Source organism: Fomitiporia mediterranea (genome assembly GCF_000271605.1).
Source record: "Fomitiporia mediterranea MF3/22 unplaced genomic scaffold FOMMEscaffold_3, whole genome shotgun sequence".
NCBI classification, from domain to species: domain Eukaryota; kingdom Fungi; phylum Basidiomycota; class Agaricomycetes; order Hymenochaetales; family Hymenochaetaceae; genus Fomitiporia; species Fomitiporia mediterranea.
In genome coordinates, this window is record NW_006760388.1 from 1787870 (window position 1) to 1800710 (window position 12841).

Genomic DNA, 12841 nt, shown 5'->3' on the forward strand with positions numbered 1-12841 from the left:
CCCAGTAGTTTGTCGCTGTCCTCAACAGCGAGCTCCGGTACGTGTGTGTCCTGCCAGTCCTCTCACCATGCAACCCGTTTCTCCTTACACCCAACCCCCCCTCCCACTCAGAACACTCCTCCGTTCCCAGCCCTTTCCGACACGCAAAAAAATTAAAAATCAATAAACCTGCCCACACACCGTTTCCTGCTTTTCTTTATTGAATATTTCATATTCCAATGGCAGACGGCGTCGTTGCAGCAGCGTCTTCGCAGGGCGAGGGCAACCGCAAGCGCTCCAGGTCGCCGTCAGACAGCGAGCAGCCGAAGCTGAAACGCGCAAATACAGGCGTCGGTGCGAGTGCGAGTGCGGGGGCATCACGCTCTCAATCTGCGCATGACTCATCGCATGTCGATGACTCCCTTGCTTCCGCTCCCACCACTGCCGCAACGGCCTCGATAAATGACCGCGACGTCGCGATGAAGGAACAGGACATGTACGGCGACGCTCCCTCCAACGACACCGCCGCCTCTACGCCGACGGCGGCCGAGAGCAGAGCCGATACGTCCGGCGCGACTGCACAGTCCAGCGAGACGCAGACCAGCTTGTCCAACTTGTCTGGCACGACCGCTGCTGCTGCTTCATCGACCGCTACCACTCCTCCAGCTCCAGCCCCCTCCGCGATGATCCATATGCGCTGCTTGATTGTCACGCAGGATGCGTCTATCATCATTGGCCGTGCAGGAAAGCACGTCAACGAGATTCGCGAAAAGAGCGGGGCACGCGTCGTGGTCTCCGAGAGCATCCCAGGCAACCCAGAACGCATCCTGAATGTCAGTGGTCCATTGGATGCGGTCTCAAAAGTACGCTTCTCTTCCTTCTGTGAGATGTCTAAATATGTATTCACTGTGTGCAGGCATTTGGCCTCATTGTCCGAAGGATAAATGACGAGCCATTCGACGTTCCTTCGGTTCCTGGCAGCCGGGCAGTTACCATCAAGTTCATGATACCCAATTCTCGCATGGGCTCTATTATTGGGAAACAGGGCGCGAAAATCAAGGAAATTCAGGATGCTAGCGGCGCACGACTCAACGCCAGCGAAGGCATGCTACCTGGATCTACTGAGGTTCGTACTCAGTTTCCCCATTTGTCACCAGCTGTGTCTTATTCATATCCAATCAGCGGGTGCTCAGCGTTGCCGGTGTTGCTGACGCAATTCATATTGCAACATACTATGTTGGCAACATCCTCATCGAATGCCAAGAGCGCATGCCGTCTTCGACAAATTCGTCGTATCGGCCCTCTAACCGTGCTCCGCGTCCACCACTCAGCGGAGGCGCTCAGTCATATGTGCCTGGTTATCAACCGACTCCTTATGCTCCTATGCCACCACAAGCACACTTACCCCCGCATCTGGCAAACAACCCGCCGCAACAACTGCAGACGCAGCAGATTTACATCCCTAATGATTTGGTCGGCTGTATCATTGGAAAGGGCGGAAGCAAAATCAATGAGATCAGGCACATGAGTGCTAGCCAGATAAAGATCATGGAACCGGGTGTTACTCCTCCGGGTATGAGTGGACCTGCGGGTGGTACGGAGAACGAGAGGCTGGTCATTATAACTGGGCAGCCACATAATATCCAGATGGCTGTCCAACTGCTATACCACGTACGCACAATTTCCCAAGTTAAAGACAAAGAATTGACTTCAATTTCTCTCCAGCGTTTGGAACAGGAGAAGCAGAAGCAACAGCAACTGGTTGCGCAGCGCGCTATGCAATGAAAACCATCTCACCGCATCTAGTGTTTGGTGTGCCAATATGAAAATGCTTTCGATTTCATTTCTTTCGTCGTCACAGGTCTGATCTGATTTTTATTACTGACCCCCCTCCCCCCTTCCCAATTACTTACTGTCTATAACATCCCTTCCCCCATTTGCCCCCATCTGCCCCCATCTCTGTCCCCATTTCGTTACACTTTTTTGTCCTTCGGTTTCTGTTGCCCTTCGTGCTGGTCTGCCTGAATCAGACTGCTGCTTTGAGAGTTTTACTGTATTATTAGTACATAACTCTGCCTTATGAGTGCCATCAATAGTAAGGCATGTATATAATCGTGTTGTGGCAAACATATATATAAATATGACTAAATTATATGCGCTATCAATAATTAAATATGAGCATTTATGTTGTTTTATAAGTCCGCTATCTCTTTTAATCTAAGCAAGTAACTTCGATTTATCTCAGTCTAGTATGGGTACGTGCAGATTTCCTCATTCTTGCTAACAACTAATGTATGCGTTTGTTGTTAGGAATAGCTCTTTGGATCGTTCCCCCAGAGCCAGCTGCAACACAGTTAAAGCAGCTGATGCGCATTCCATCATCGCTTGATCCACTACCATCTTGCACCTTACCTTCTTTCGAACCACATATCACGCTCTCAAGCTTCCCAAGTTCCGTACCACTCGAGCTTCTACGCTCAGTGCTCGGCGAGATTAAGCAAACCAATGCAAGGCCTTTGCGTGTGGAGTTTACTGGTTTTGGGACAGGAGACACGTTCTTCCGCTCGGTCGTTATTGACGTTTTGGTCACGCCTGAGTTGCAAGACGTGCACGATCGCGTTCAGCGGGCTGTGAGAATGAATGGGTACGAAGTGTCTAGTCCGAGGTTCCCGCATATTTCGTTGTTTTACATTCCGGATGAATTTGGTGCGGAGAGGAAGAGAATAAGGGATGCTTTGTGGGAGACATGTGGCATACAGTGTGGTTTGGACTACCCAGGGCGGATGATTGCGTTTAAAGTCAGTGAGGGAGTGTTTAGTGGGTTTGATACTTTTGAGGTGTGGATTGTACGGTGTGAAGGGCCTGTTGAAGGGTGGGAGGTGCTCGAGAAGGTTGAGCTTGCTGGATAATGTACAAGTAAGCATTGGACAGTACTTGCAAGTTTTATTATGGACACTGTTTACAGATTGAACAATTTCAATGTTTGCAATCAGTAGAGTGGAAGCAGCAAAGCAATGGTGAGACAGTAGTGGTACTGAACCATGAAGGCAGGGACAGAAGACTGGCAATACTAAACAAGTCTGAGTGTCTAAAAGCTGTAGAGAGTTTATGCAAGTTTTATTATATGACCTGCAAATAGGTTATAGTACAGAGTTTATGTAAGTGGACAGGAGCACAATACATTAATAGTTGTACAAAATACAAGACAGGGTACAAGTAGAAGGGCATGTTGGAAAAAAATTTAAAACAACTCGAACGACGCCGGCAGGATTCGAACCTGCGCCCTCGAAGAGGAGCAGCTTTCTAAACTGCCGCAGTAACCACTTTGCTACAGCGCCGCAAGGAAATACTGGGTCAGAAATAATCATCTCAGTTAATTACCTGTATCGGTGAGATACGGAAGAGGTTAAATGTTTAAACTCCGCTGGCAAGTTCCGCTGGTAGAGGTCTTTTTCACTCGCGCCGCTGGCGATTTCTCTCATCCTTTCTGTCGCTGCAGTGCTCGACGACGACGATGCTGTCCACCCGCGGCGTCACTCGCATTTCGCGCAGGGCGCTCAACGCGAAGAAGACCAATGCGTTCTTCTCCACTGCTGCTGTACCCGCTCTTGCGCGTACAGCACTTCCACGATTCAACCAACAGCGTCCGGCCGCACCTCGCCGAGTTGCCCCGTCATCCTCAGCAGGTGTGTTTTGTTCGCTTTTTCGTGGAGAAAAAAATACGAAAATTCTTGATAGCAGCTCGTACGTATGCTACTGAGGCAAAGGGCCAGGTCGGCTCGGTGAAGACCGTTATTGGTGCCGTTGTTGATGTTCAATTTGACACCGAAAACCTTCCTCCAATTCTCAACGCCCTTGAGGTCCAGGATTTCCATGGCGGTCGTCTTGTCCTTGAGGTCGCTTCTCACCTTGGCGAGAACTCGGTCCGCACTATTGCCATGGACGGTACCGAAGGTCTTGTTCGCGGTCAGAAGGTCGTTGACACCGGAGCTCCCATCCGTATTCCTGTTGGAAAAGAGACCCTTGGCCGTATTATGAACGTCATCGGCGAACCTATTGACGAGCGTGGTCCGATCAAAGGCGTGAAATTGTCACCCATCCACGCGGAGCCGCCGCCATTCGTTGACCAGTCAACGACTGCTGAGGTACTTGAAACGGGTATCAAGGTTGTTGATCTTCTAGCACCGTATGCCCGTGGTGGTAAGATTGGTCTTTTCGGTGGTGCTGGTGTCGGCAAGACTGTGCTTATCCAGGAGCTCATCAACAACGTCGCCAAAGCACATGGTGGTTTCTCCATTTTCTGCGGTGTCGGCGAGCGTACTCGTGAGGGCAATGACTTATACCACGAAATGATTGAGACTGGTGTCATCAACCTTGAGGGTGACTCTAAGGTCGCGCTTGTCTTTGGTCAAATGAACGAGCCTCCTGGTGCGCGTGCCCGTGTTGCGCTTACTGGTCTTACTATCGCCGAGTACTTCCGTGATGAAGAAGGCCAGGATGTGTTGCTTTTCATCGACAACATTTTCCGTTTCACTCAGGCAGGTTCCGAAGTGTCCGCACTGCTTGGTCGTATCCCATCTGCCGTCGGTTACCAGCCGACTCTTTCAACGGACATGGGTGGCATGTACGTATCGAACACTGCATCCTATCTGAGTCGCACATGATGTTAACGTTATGTACAGGCAGGAGCGTATTACCACGACCAAGAAAGGTTCCATTACGTCTGTGCAGGCTGTCTACGTCCCTGCCGATGACTTGACTGACCCTGCTCCGGCCACAACCTTCGCTCACTTGGATGCGACGACTGTGTTGTCGCGTGGTATTGCTGAGCTTGGTATTTACCCTGCCGTCGACCCGCTAGACTCTAAATCCCGTATGCTTGACCCACGTATTGTCGGCAAGGAACACTACGACGTTGCAACTGCGGTGCAGAAGATCTTGCAGGATTACAAGTCCCTTCAGGATATCATTGCCATTCTCGGTATGGACGAATTGTCTGAAGAGGATAAGTTGACTGTGAGCGCATTTTTTGCTGTTAAATGGCGGAGCGTGTTTAATGATATATCTTTTTCTTCAGGTCGAGCGTGCACGTAAGATCCAGCGTTTCATGTCGCAGCCATTCCAGGTCGCGCAGGTCTTCACTGGTTACGAAGGCAAGCTTGTACCGTTGAAGGACACCGTCCGGTCGTTCAAGGAGATCATCTCTGGACAACACGACTCGTTACCCGAGTCTGCCTTCTACATGGCTGGTACGATTGAGGATGTGAAGTCGAAGGCAGAGCAACTTGCGAAGGAGATGGGCAACTAGAAAGTCTGCGGGTGCTAGAATGCGTTGGACTTGAACTGACCGAAATAAGATGGTCGCCAGTAGACTACAACGTAAAGGGATTCAATGACTGAAGCACTACTCTCGATTTGAATCCCTGCTCAAAAATTCATTTTTTAATTCTCCGTGGGTGTGTGTGTGTGTGAGTGTGTAAATGAGTATGACAAGGAATAAAACGCGGAAGCCGGAAGTAACCGACAGCCTTTGGACACCGACGTCATTTCCATTGGTCAACAACTTCAACATGCGTATTAGTACTATTTGAGCGCGACTTCACCTGTCCCTCATATCCTCCCCTGCGATATGCTCGGCCGCATTGCAGGCAGATTTCGTACAAGGCCTCCATGTTTGGCCGTTCATGCCTCTCGTCCCCAAGCAAATATTCAACATGCATACAATACACGCGTACGTGACGCGCTGGTCGCCCGACGCGCATGGAGTTCAAGCTCCTCGCGCAAGCAAGAGGACAAGAACGGAAACGGAAACGGCAAGGGGAATGCACAATCTAAGCCTTCAGCACTTGCTCGGATAAAGAAAGTCGCATGGTGGTCAGCGATGGTGGGCGCGTCGAGCGCTGCGGGTGTGCTCCTCATTGGCGGGGCCATCTTCTTGCACGACGCGTTCACGTATACGGATAGACATGTTGATCGCGTGCCGGTGAATCCCCTTGCGTTGCACCCCGAAACGGGTGGTCCGAAGAAGCTGCCAGTCGCGAAAGTGCTGGTTAGCGATGAAGAAGATGAGGTGAATAAAAAGCTGTCTACAAAGCCACGGCTTGTTATTGTTGGTGGAGGATGGGGTGTACGTGTTTTTCCGATGTTTTTAAAGATCGAGCGTTCTACATTTAACTTAATACTTGATTCATTGCAGGCTATGGGTATTCTCAGTTCTCTTCAGTCTGGCCAATATCATGTCACATTAATCTCACCGGAAACGTTCACGACCTTCACACCGCTTCTTCCGTGTATGTCTTTCCATTTGCTATAACCAAACAGAAGATGTTTAATAAGTAATCTAGCTGCCGCCGTCGGCACTGTTCAAGTCCGCAGTCTCATTGAACCTCTTCGCAAAATTGTCGCGCGTTTACACGGACATTACATCGCCGGCAAAGCCGTCGACATCGTCATGAGCGAGCGACTGCTTGAGGTGGAGACGACCGGTCCAAATGGCGAGAAGCACAATATCTACGTCCCGTATGACAAGCTTGTCATCGCAGTTGGCTCGACTTCGACTACGCATGGTGTAACCGGTTTGGAACATACATTCCAATTGAAGACGGTCCCAGATGCACAGGCAATTCGGCGCAGGATATCGGACAACTTTGAGACTGCTAGTTTACCGACGACGACTCCCGAAGAACGGAAGCGCCTACTCAGCTTTGTCGTTTGCGGTGGCGGACCGACTGGTGTAGAAACAGCTGCAGTATGTGTATCCTTTCCTGGCGTCACAGTTTCAAATACAAATACTCCATTCCAGGAAATCTACGACTTATGCCAAGAGGATATTTTAAACTACGTACGCACATTGACAAAGTAATTATGTCATAGTTCAGTAACACTCCGTCTCTAGTATCCAAAATTATGCCGAGAAGAGGTTTCGATCAGCTTGATACAGTCAAGGGAGCATATCTTGAACACAGTATGCACTAAAATCACTTCCTCTATATACTTTTCTAATATCACTTGTAGTATTCCGAAGCTATCTCCAAATATGCTGAGGTGAGCTTGCGAAAAATGTGTGAGTTTTGTATTCTCTGACGTTGTCGGTTCAGAACAAGTTCAACCGGGATGGTGTCAATGTTATTACCAACGCTCGGTAAGTCGAACAAATATTTTAGATGCTGTGCTAAAGCGTTATTAATAATTGTGCGCGCAGTGTGAAAGAGATTCAACGCGATAGAGTTATTTACACAATTAAGGACGGAAACAAGCTTGTAGAACGCGAGATGCCCTCGAATTTCGTACTATGGTCTACGGGTATCGCGATGAACCCATTTACCCGTCGCGTTTCTTCTCTTCTGCCGAACCAGGTGCACTTCAAGGCGATTGAAGTTGACGCTCAGTTACGTGTCAAGGGAGCACCGTTAGGCACAGTTTACGCAATTGGAGATGCTAGTGTGGTATGTTTCTTTCTATGCATAGGATATTTTTCAGTACTCAGCACGTTTCTAGCTGGAGACCAATATTGTTGGCCACCTCCTGGAACTGGTCGATGATGCGGACAGGAACCACGATGGGAAAATTGATCTTGAAGAGTGGAAGATTATGGGTTAGTTCTCTAGTTTTTCAGTTCGGCCTCAAATCTCATGCTAAGTTGATTTGCACTCCAGCTGCGCAGATCCGAAAGCGCATGCCAATGACCGAAAATCATTTACAGAAAGTCAGGGACCTTTTCGAACGATACGACACGAACAATGATAACAGCCTCGATTTAAATGAGCTGGCACTTCTTCTGCAAGAAATTAGTAGTAAGATAACGCCTCTCCCGGCTGTATGTATTTAATATTCTTAGAAGTCCACATCAACTAACACGAGTCATGCTACAGACCGCCCAGGTCGCCTCTCAGCAAGGAAAATACATCGGCAAGAAGCTGTCCAAGCTTGCACGACAAAAGGACATTCTCGCAGCGAACGACATTCCCTTCACTGACGAAGCTGTCAGCGGACCATTCCGCTACGCACACCTTGGCAGTCTCGCGTACATTGGGAACGCGGCTGTATTTGATTTTGGTAATCGTACCTTTATGGGTGGTCTCGCAGCGATGTATGCATGGCGAAGCGTGTATTGGAGCGAACAGGTTTCGTCACGGACGCGCGCGTTGCTCATGTTTGACTGGATTATTCGGTAGGTTTCTTTGCTTAGAATTGAATTTGGATACCCTGAAGCTCATCAAATGCACACAGTGGAATATGGGGCCGTGATATTTCACGACTCTAACTGTACTTTAGAAACGTTGCAAGAGGTTGTATCGTCTCCTGCATTTCTAATATCTTATTTAGAACGGACTATCTGTTGCTATTCACTGTGCGAAACGCAGTTGGAGGAATGATGTTCTTTTGTTTGTTTTCCGCGCGCCATTCCAACCTGTACATCATCGGATAATTTACTGGTCTTGCCATTCAAATGAGCCCATGAGTGCTGTTCTGCCTGCTATTGAGCCAGGACTTGGCATGAGGATGGTCATTTTGTGTGCCCTCATGTCGATTCCAGTTCTATTATTAAGACGTAGGTTTAGCAGTCTGTGCCTCGCCATGGGGAAGAAGATAATAAACGTACACCACGAGGAAAGCAACGACAGCCAAATCGAGCACTTCTTCATCATACCTCTCGTTCTCATCTGGGTTCTGAGGGGCAAGTAGAGCAAGAACAGAGTTCAACAATCCAGAGCCTTTTTGTGCGGGGTCGACGAGAACAGGTTGAAGTTCCGTTACGGCACGCTGTGCACCGATGGGTAGTGCGCTTGTAGGAGCGATCGCACCTCCACCGATTCGGTAGATCGTGAGGTCGGAGAAGGGGATCGTAGTGGACAGAGGAGAAAGGCGGGAAGAGTCGGCTAGAAGGTCTGAAGATTCTTCGGATGTACCTTGTGTAGGTTGTTGGGAGAGTCCCGAGGGAGGGGTTAAGTGATGTCCGTACATGTAGTTATGGATCTGGTAACGGTGCACGCGTTCTCGGTATGCTATGTCCACGTCGACCACCTTGTTCTTCATGTCAGAAAGTGACGGAGAATGTTAATATGATTGGCGCTTACCCCTCCAGATTTAGGAAGTTTGATTACGGTCTGTGACGAACCGAACATACGCTGCATCTCGACATTTAGCTTCTCATGTCCAACAACTATTATAACATTGACTTTTTAATCGGACATCATTAATTGATATCACCGACAGAAATTTTGAATACACGCACTGTGAAAAGCGTCAACGCAAGACCTAATTAAGGCAAATTTCTTGTCATTAGGCACCCCTGCAAGTCCGGTGGCGAAGGACGAGGGCGTATCGACGATAATACCGGAGCTCCTGCCTGTACTCATTCCACGCACAACATAAGCTTTCATGATTACACTTTAGCGGAGTGGGGAAGGTGACCACCTCACCTGTCGGACCATTATCCTGCCTTGAAGTTACGTTCTCACCGAGATTCCGGATAAGTCGGTCCATGAGCAGAGGGTTTGCTCGGGCTTCCGCGTGGCCATACCAGTATACTAGAGGTAATAGAGCAGATGATGATAACGCCGCAGGTGCTGAAGTAGCCGTTGATCCTAGTGGGTTCGCGGGTGTCTGTGTTGGAATGGGAGTGCTAATTGGACATGCGGATATAGTTCCGGGAACAGTCCAACCTCCCTGAATATGCCATATTAGGAGGATAAGAGAAGAAATACGCCCGAGAACACAAAGACCTTACTTCACCTGGGTCAACATTGACGAACATAGGTGCCCAGCCCTGTCCCGTGCGCACAGCATAATTCGCCAATATCTTACATGCCGTGGTCTTCCCAGCGTTCTCTGGTCCGACAACAAGCACTCGTGGTGGGCCGTCGGGGACACTGGAAGAATCGGTCGGTAACGGTGTGCCACGCGCAGAGCTCAGCGCACGAACACGCATTTGCTCAAATGCGAGGTGAAGATTCATGTATGCAGCCATAGGCGTCTCATCAGAGATATATTCTGTTGAGGGTCGTCCTGTTACGTATAGTAAGAAACTTTCATTAAGTACACTAATCGGTTTGTTGCAAATATAGCATGCAGAAGACATATCTGGAGAGTGCAACCTTGCCAAGTGTAGACAGCCGCCCTACACTCCAGTCCGAAGAGGTAAACCGCGCCCTCTGCGAGTTCCGCGCCGAATATCTCTGCATTGCCCCTTATCAGCTATTCGACAGAGAATAAATCAAGCCCTGTTCGTTCTTTCAAGCATTACAATACACACCTTGATAGCCACAGTGGTATTTGGATCCAACTCGAAACGATATTCAGACTCGGGATCTAACGCCCATTCCTTCGTTTCCTCAGGTCTCTCCATAGTACAATAAGTTCAAGTTCTCGAGAGGTAACTATTTCAAAGTAGATATAACCTCAACAAATGTCCTCGGAAGGCCGGAACGCGTTCTATGATTTTCTGGTGAACGAATTTGAAGGTGTGCCACAATACGCTTGGGAAGGTGATAAGTAATTCTTTCACACAGGCTTAATCAATGCCAAATGTTATCAGCAGGCTCACTGCCAGTTTTCGAAGATAAGTGTGGGGACTGGGGCTCAACAGACTGTTCTGCAGCCCGAGGTTACTGGTCACTGAACAAGTTGGTTGGATTTGACAAGAGCGAACGATTGGCATCCGTCGATCATGCCGGAATCACGTGCGGCTTCTGGCTACAAATTTTCCCATCTTGTGACTCTGGACTTTCTTTATTCGATCTAAATAATTATAAGACATATGGCTGTCTTCCGCTTTTTCGGGAGTGCCGTTTACCAAAAGGAATTTTACTGACCATTGCCTGCGATGGGGCCCAGAGACGGACCGAAAGTATTGAGGATGCGAACTGCGAAAGGCAATACAATCATCAAAATAGGTTCATGAATTCAGACTGCCTCATCTCTCTTGATAAACAGATCCTGATGTGTTCGGTCTTAACTATAGTTGCTGATGTCCGGTCCCGGACCGCTCGGACTCGGTCCGGACGCAGGACTGGACTGATGGACCGGTCCTCTACAGTCCGGTCCTCATGGGTCCAGGAGAGGTCCGGTCCTGGGTCCATCATTTTGAGAAATTTCCCGGACCGATGGACTCGTCCGGACCCGGACTGGACTCCGGACCTGAATAACCTGAACTAATGTCTCAAATCTCGTTTCCCATATCTCTAGCTCACTATACTAAAACAGATCATACTCCTTTAAGGATCTTTGAATATTAGCTAGCACTTGCATAGTACATTTTACAAGTTTCTGGCAGTCCAAGCAAAGCAAGACTTTACTCCTGTTCTTTACTGTTCAATGTATGGCTTACTAAACTTGACTCTTCCTATCTGGTTATTGTCTCCCGAAATATTTATTCCCTTTATGTATATTCACTCCTCTCCCGTCCTATGCCAAAGACGCCGCAGTCCCAGCCGCCCTCCCCAGTCAAGCAGCCAGCCAATGCCCCTGCCCCCGACAAATTAGACAAGATGTCCGAAATCACTCTCAGAAAGAAGAAGAACGCTGACGCTCAGGCTGCTTTCCGTGCACGCCGTGCCAACTATATTACCACCCTCGAAGAGACAGGTCCGTCTGCTGCTAAGTACCTAAATATTCATGTTCCGACAACTAAGTGTCCGTAAATCGCAGTAACCAGCTTAGAGGCAGTTGTAGTCCAGCTTCAGGACTCGTGTCGCGAGGCTCGCGCCGAAGCCTCAGAATTGCGTCAGGAAAACCACTACAGTGTCTAGTCTGTAGATTATGTAGTATATACAAAAATATATTACTTTTGTACTTAGATACAAAGAATAATACTCTAACTCATCTCTTAAATTTTTTTCTCTCAGGTCCGGTTATGGACCGGTCCAGAACCGGACTGGAACTTGGGTCCGGTCCACTACCCGTCCACATAGGTCCGGTCCCCAGTCCGGGACACTCCCGGACCGCAGATTTGGTCCGGTCCTGAGTCCAGGTGAAGTATGCCCGGACCGGACCAGGACCGGACTTCAGCAACTATAGTCTTAACAAAGTTCAAAACACAGTGGTCTAAGTGGGCAACTGAAACAACGATGCGGAGCACTATGGACCGAGGGCGGTGGTGTGGTCCCTCCGGACTCCATGGAACTTGGTACGCTTTTTAAACTTACGAGTGCTAGGTCCCGGATGTTTCTATTGCACAAGCTTATGAGTAATTGCATCGCTAGCCTCTAGCCTGGAGATTCGCTAATCACGGCATGCGAGCATAGAAGCAAAGAGACACAGGTCCCAGCGCCTAACAGGCTAACACTACTTGGAAAGATTTCAACTCTATCTCGGGCGTGTCTCTGACCGCGAGTGAAGTTGATACAGAAAGATTGTAATGCCAGCTTCTCGTCTGCTCAGTTCTCGCAGCTCAGCGTTTATCTCGTTCCTGGAAGGTATTGAACCACCGATTCTCCAAAAGAGATGTCATGGCATCTAAACTATACGCCGATCGGCTTCTTTGTAGCCAAACCGAGAAGTATTCCTTTGGCCTGATGATGAGCTGGACGGAGTTCCTGTTCATCACATCATCCACATGCTAGTGCGCCATTCCTAATGTCGCTGTCTTGTTCATGTCAAGACCACTCGCTGTGCAAAACGGTCTATAATGGGCTATTCGGAGTTTGCAAGGACAAGGTTCGTTATCGCATGTATTGAAATGTTTACGCGATCGATCAATGGATGTTTTCGAAATTCGTTTCACCAGCCGCGGGTTCTCGACTTCAAATTTACTCAGCTGCATATAAAGCATGTCTCCACCGGACTTTCGGACTTTCCAGTGTCTTTCGCCCCTTTGCCTCCCCGGGTCCACTTGACTTGCATATTCCTCCTGGCTTAATTC

At 48.8% G+C, this 12841-nt stretch overlaps 6 protein-coding genes and 1 non-coding gene across 7 annotated transcripts; 5 read left to right on the forward strand and 2 right to left on the reverse strand.

Moving 5' to 3' along the window:
* Positions 1-662: 662 nt before the first annotated feature.
* FOMMEDRAFT_79532 (uncharacterized protein) lies at positions 663-1764 on the forward strand (the record flags this gene model as incomplete). The annotated part of the gene is made up of 5 exons (XM_007263783.1): positions 663-842; positions 896-1105; positions 1162-1329; positions 1423-1650; positions 1705-1764. The coding sequence occupies 5 exons, from the start codon at positions 663-665 to the stop codon at positions 1762-1764; spliced, it is 846 nt and encodes a 281-aa protein (XP_007263845.1).
* A 509-nt stretch (positions 1765-2273) lies between these two features.
* FOMMEDRAFT_103881 (LigT-like protein) lies at positions 2274-2991 on the forward strand (the record flags this gene model as incomplete). Its single annotated transcript, XM_007263784.1, has 2 exons — positions 2274-2895; positions 2945-2991. The coding sequence occupies one exon, from the start codon at positions 2274-2276 to the stop codon at positions 2886-2888; it is 615 nt and encodes a 204-aa protein (XP_007263846.1). The 3' UTR covers positions 2889-2895; positions 2945-2991.
* A 244-nt stretch (positions 2992-3235) lies between these two features.
* On the reverse strand, positions 3236-3317 carry FOMMEDRAFT_t19. Its single transcript has one exon. It is a non-coding gene; the product is annotated as a tRNA-Ser (tRNA).
* Positions 3318-3493: 176 nt separating this feature from the next.
* FOMMEDRAFT_79642 (ATP synthase F1, beta subunit) lies at positions 3494-5287 on the forward strand (the record flags this gene model as incomplete). Its single annotated transcript, XM_007263785.1, has 4 exons — positions 3494-3665; positions 3718-4603; positions 4662-4995; positions 5057-5287. The coding sequence occupies 4 exons, from the start codon at positions 3494-3496 to the stop codon at positions 5285-5287; spliced, it is 1623 nt and encodes a 540-aa protein (XP_007263847.1).
* A 471-nt stretch (positions 5288-5758) lies between these two features.
* FOMMEDRAFT_118925 (nucleotide-binding domain-containing protein) lies at positions 5759-8402 on the forward strand. Its single transcript, XM_007263786.1, has 12 exons — positions 5759-6106; positions 6176-6269; positions 6324-6727; positions 6782-6820; positions 6875-6943; positions 6994-7023; positions 7077-7120; positions 7181-7424; positions 7477-7573; positions 7635-7795; positions 7851-8149; positions 8209-8402. The coding sequence occupies exons 1-12, from the start codon at positions 5861-5863 to the stop codon at positions 8240-8242; spliced, it is 1761 nt and encodes a 586-aa protein (XP_007263848.1). The 5' UTR covers positions 5759-5860; the 3' UTR covers positions 8243-8402.
* Positions 8403-8408: 6 nt separating this feature from the next.
* On the reverse strand, positions 8409-10352 carry FOMMEDRAFT_166057 (Clp1-domain-containing protein; the record flags this gene model as incomplete). The annotated part of the gene is made up of 8 exons (XM_007263787.1): positions 10235-10352; positions 10077-10176; positions 9710-9987; positions 9402-9648; positions 9215-9328; positions 9057-9157; positions 8582-9003; positions 8409-8517 (listed from the first exon to the last, which is right to left on the reverse strand). Exons 1-8 carry the CDS (start codon positions 10325-10327, stop codon positions 8409-8411), a joined length of 1464 nt encoding a protein of 487 aa, XP_007263849.1. The 5' UTR covers positions 10328-10352.
* Positions 10353-11387: 1035 nt separating this feature from the next.
* On the forward strand, positions 11388-12205 carry FOMMEDRAFT_153037 (uncharacterized protein; the record flags this gene model as incomplete). Its single annotated transcript, XM_007263788.1, has 3 exons — positions 11388-11617; positions 12021-12106; positions 12183-12205. The coding sequence occupies 3 exons, from the start codon at positions 11388-11390 to the stop codon at positions 12203-12205; spliced, it is 339 nt and encodes a 112-aa protein (XP_007263850.1).
* Positions 12206-12841: the final 636 nt, after the last annotated feature.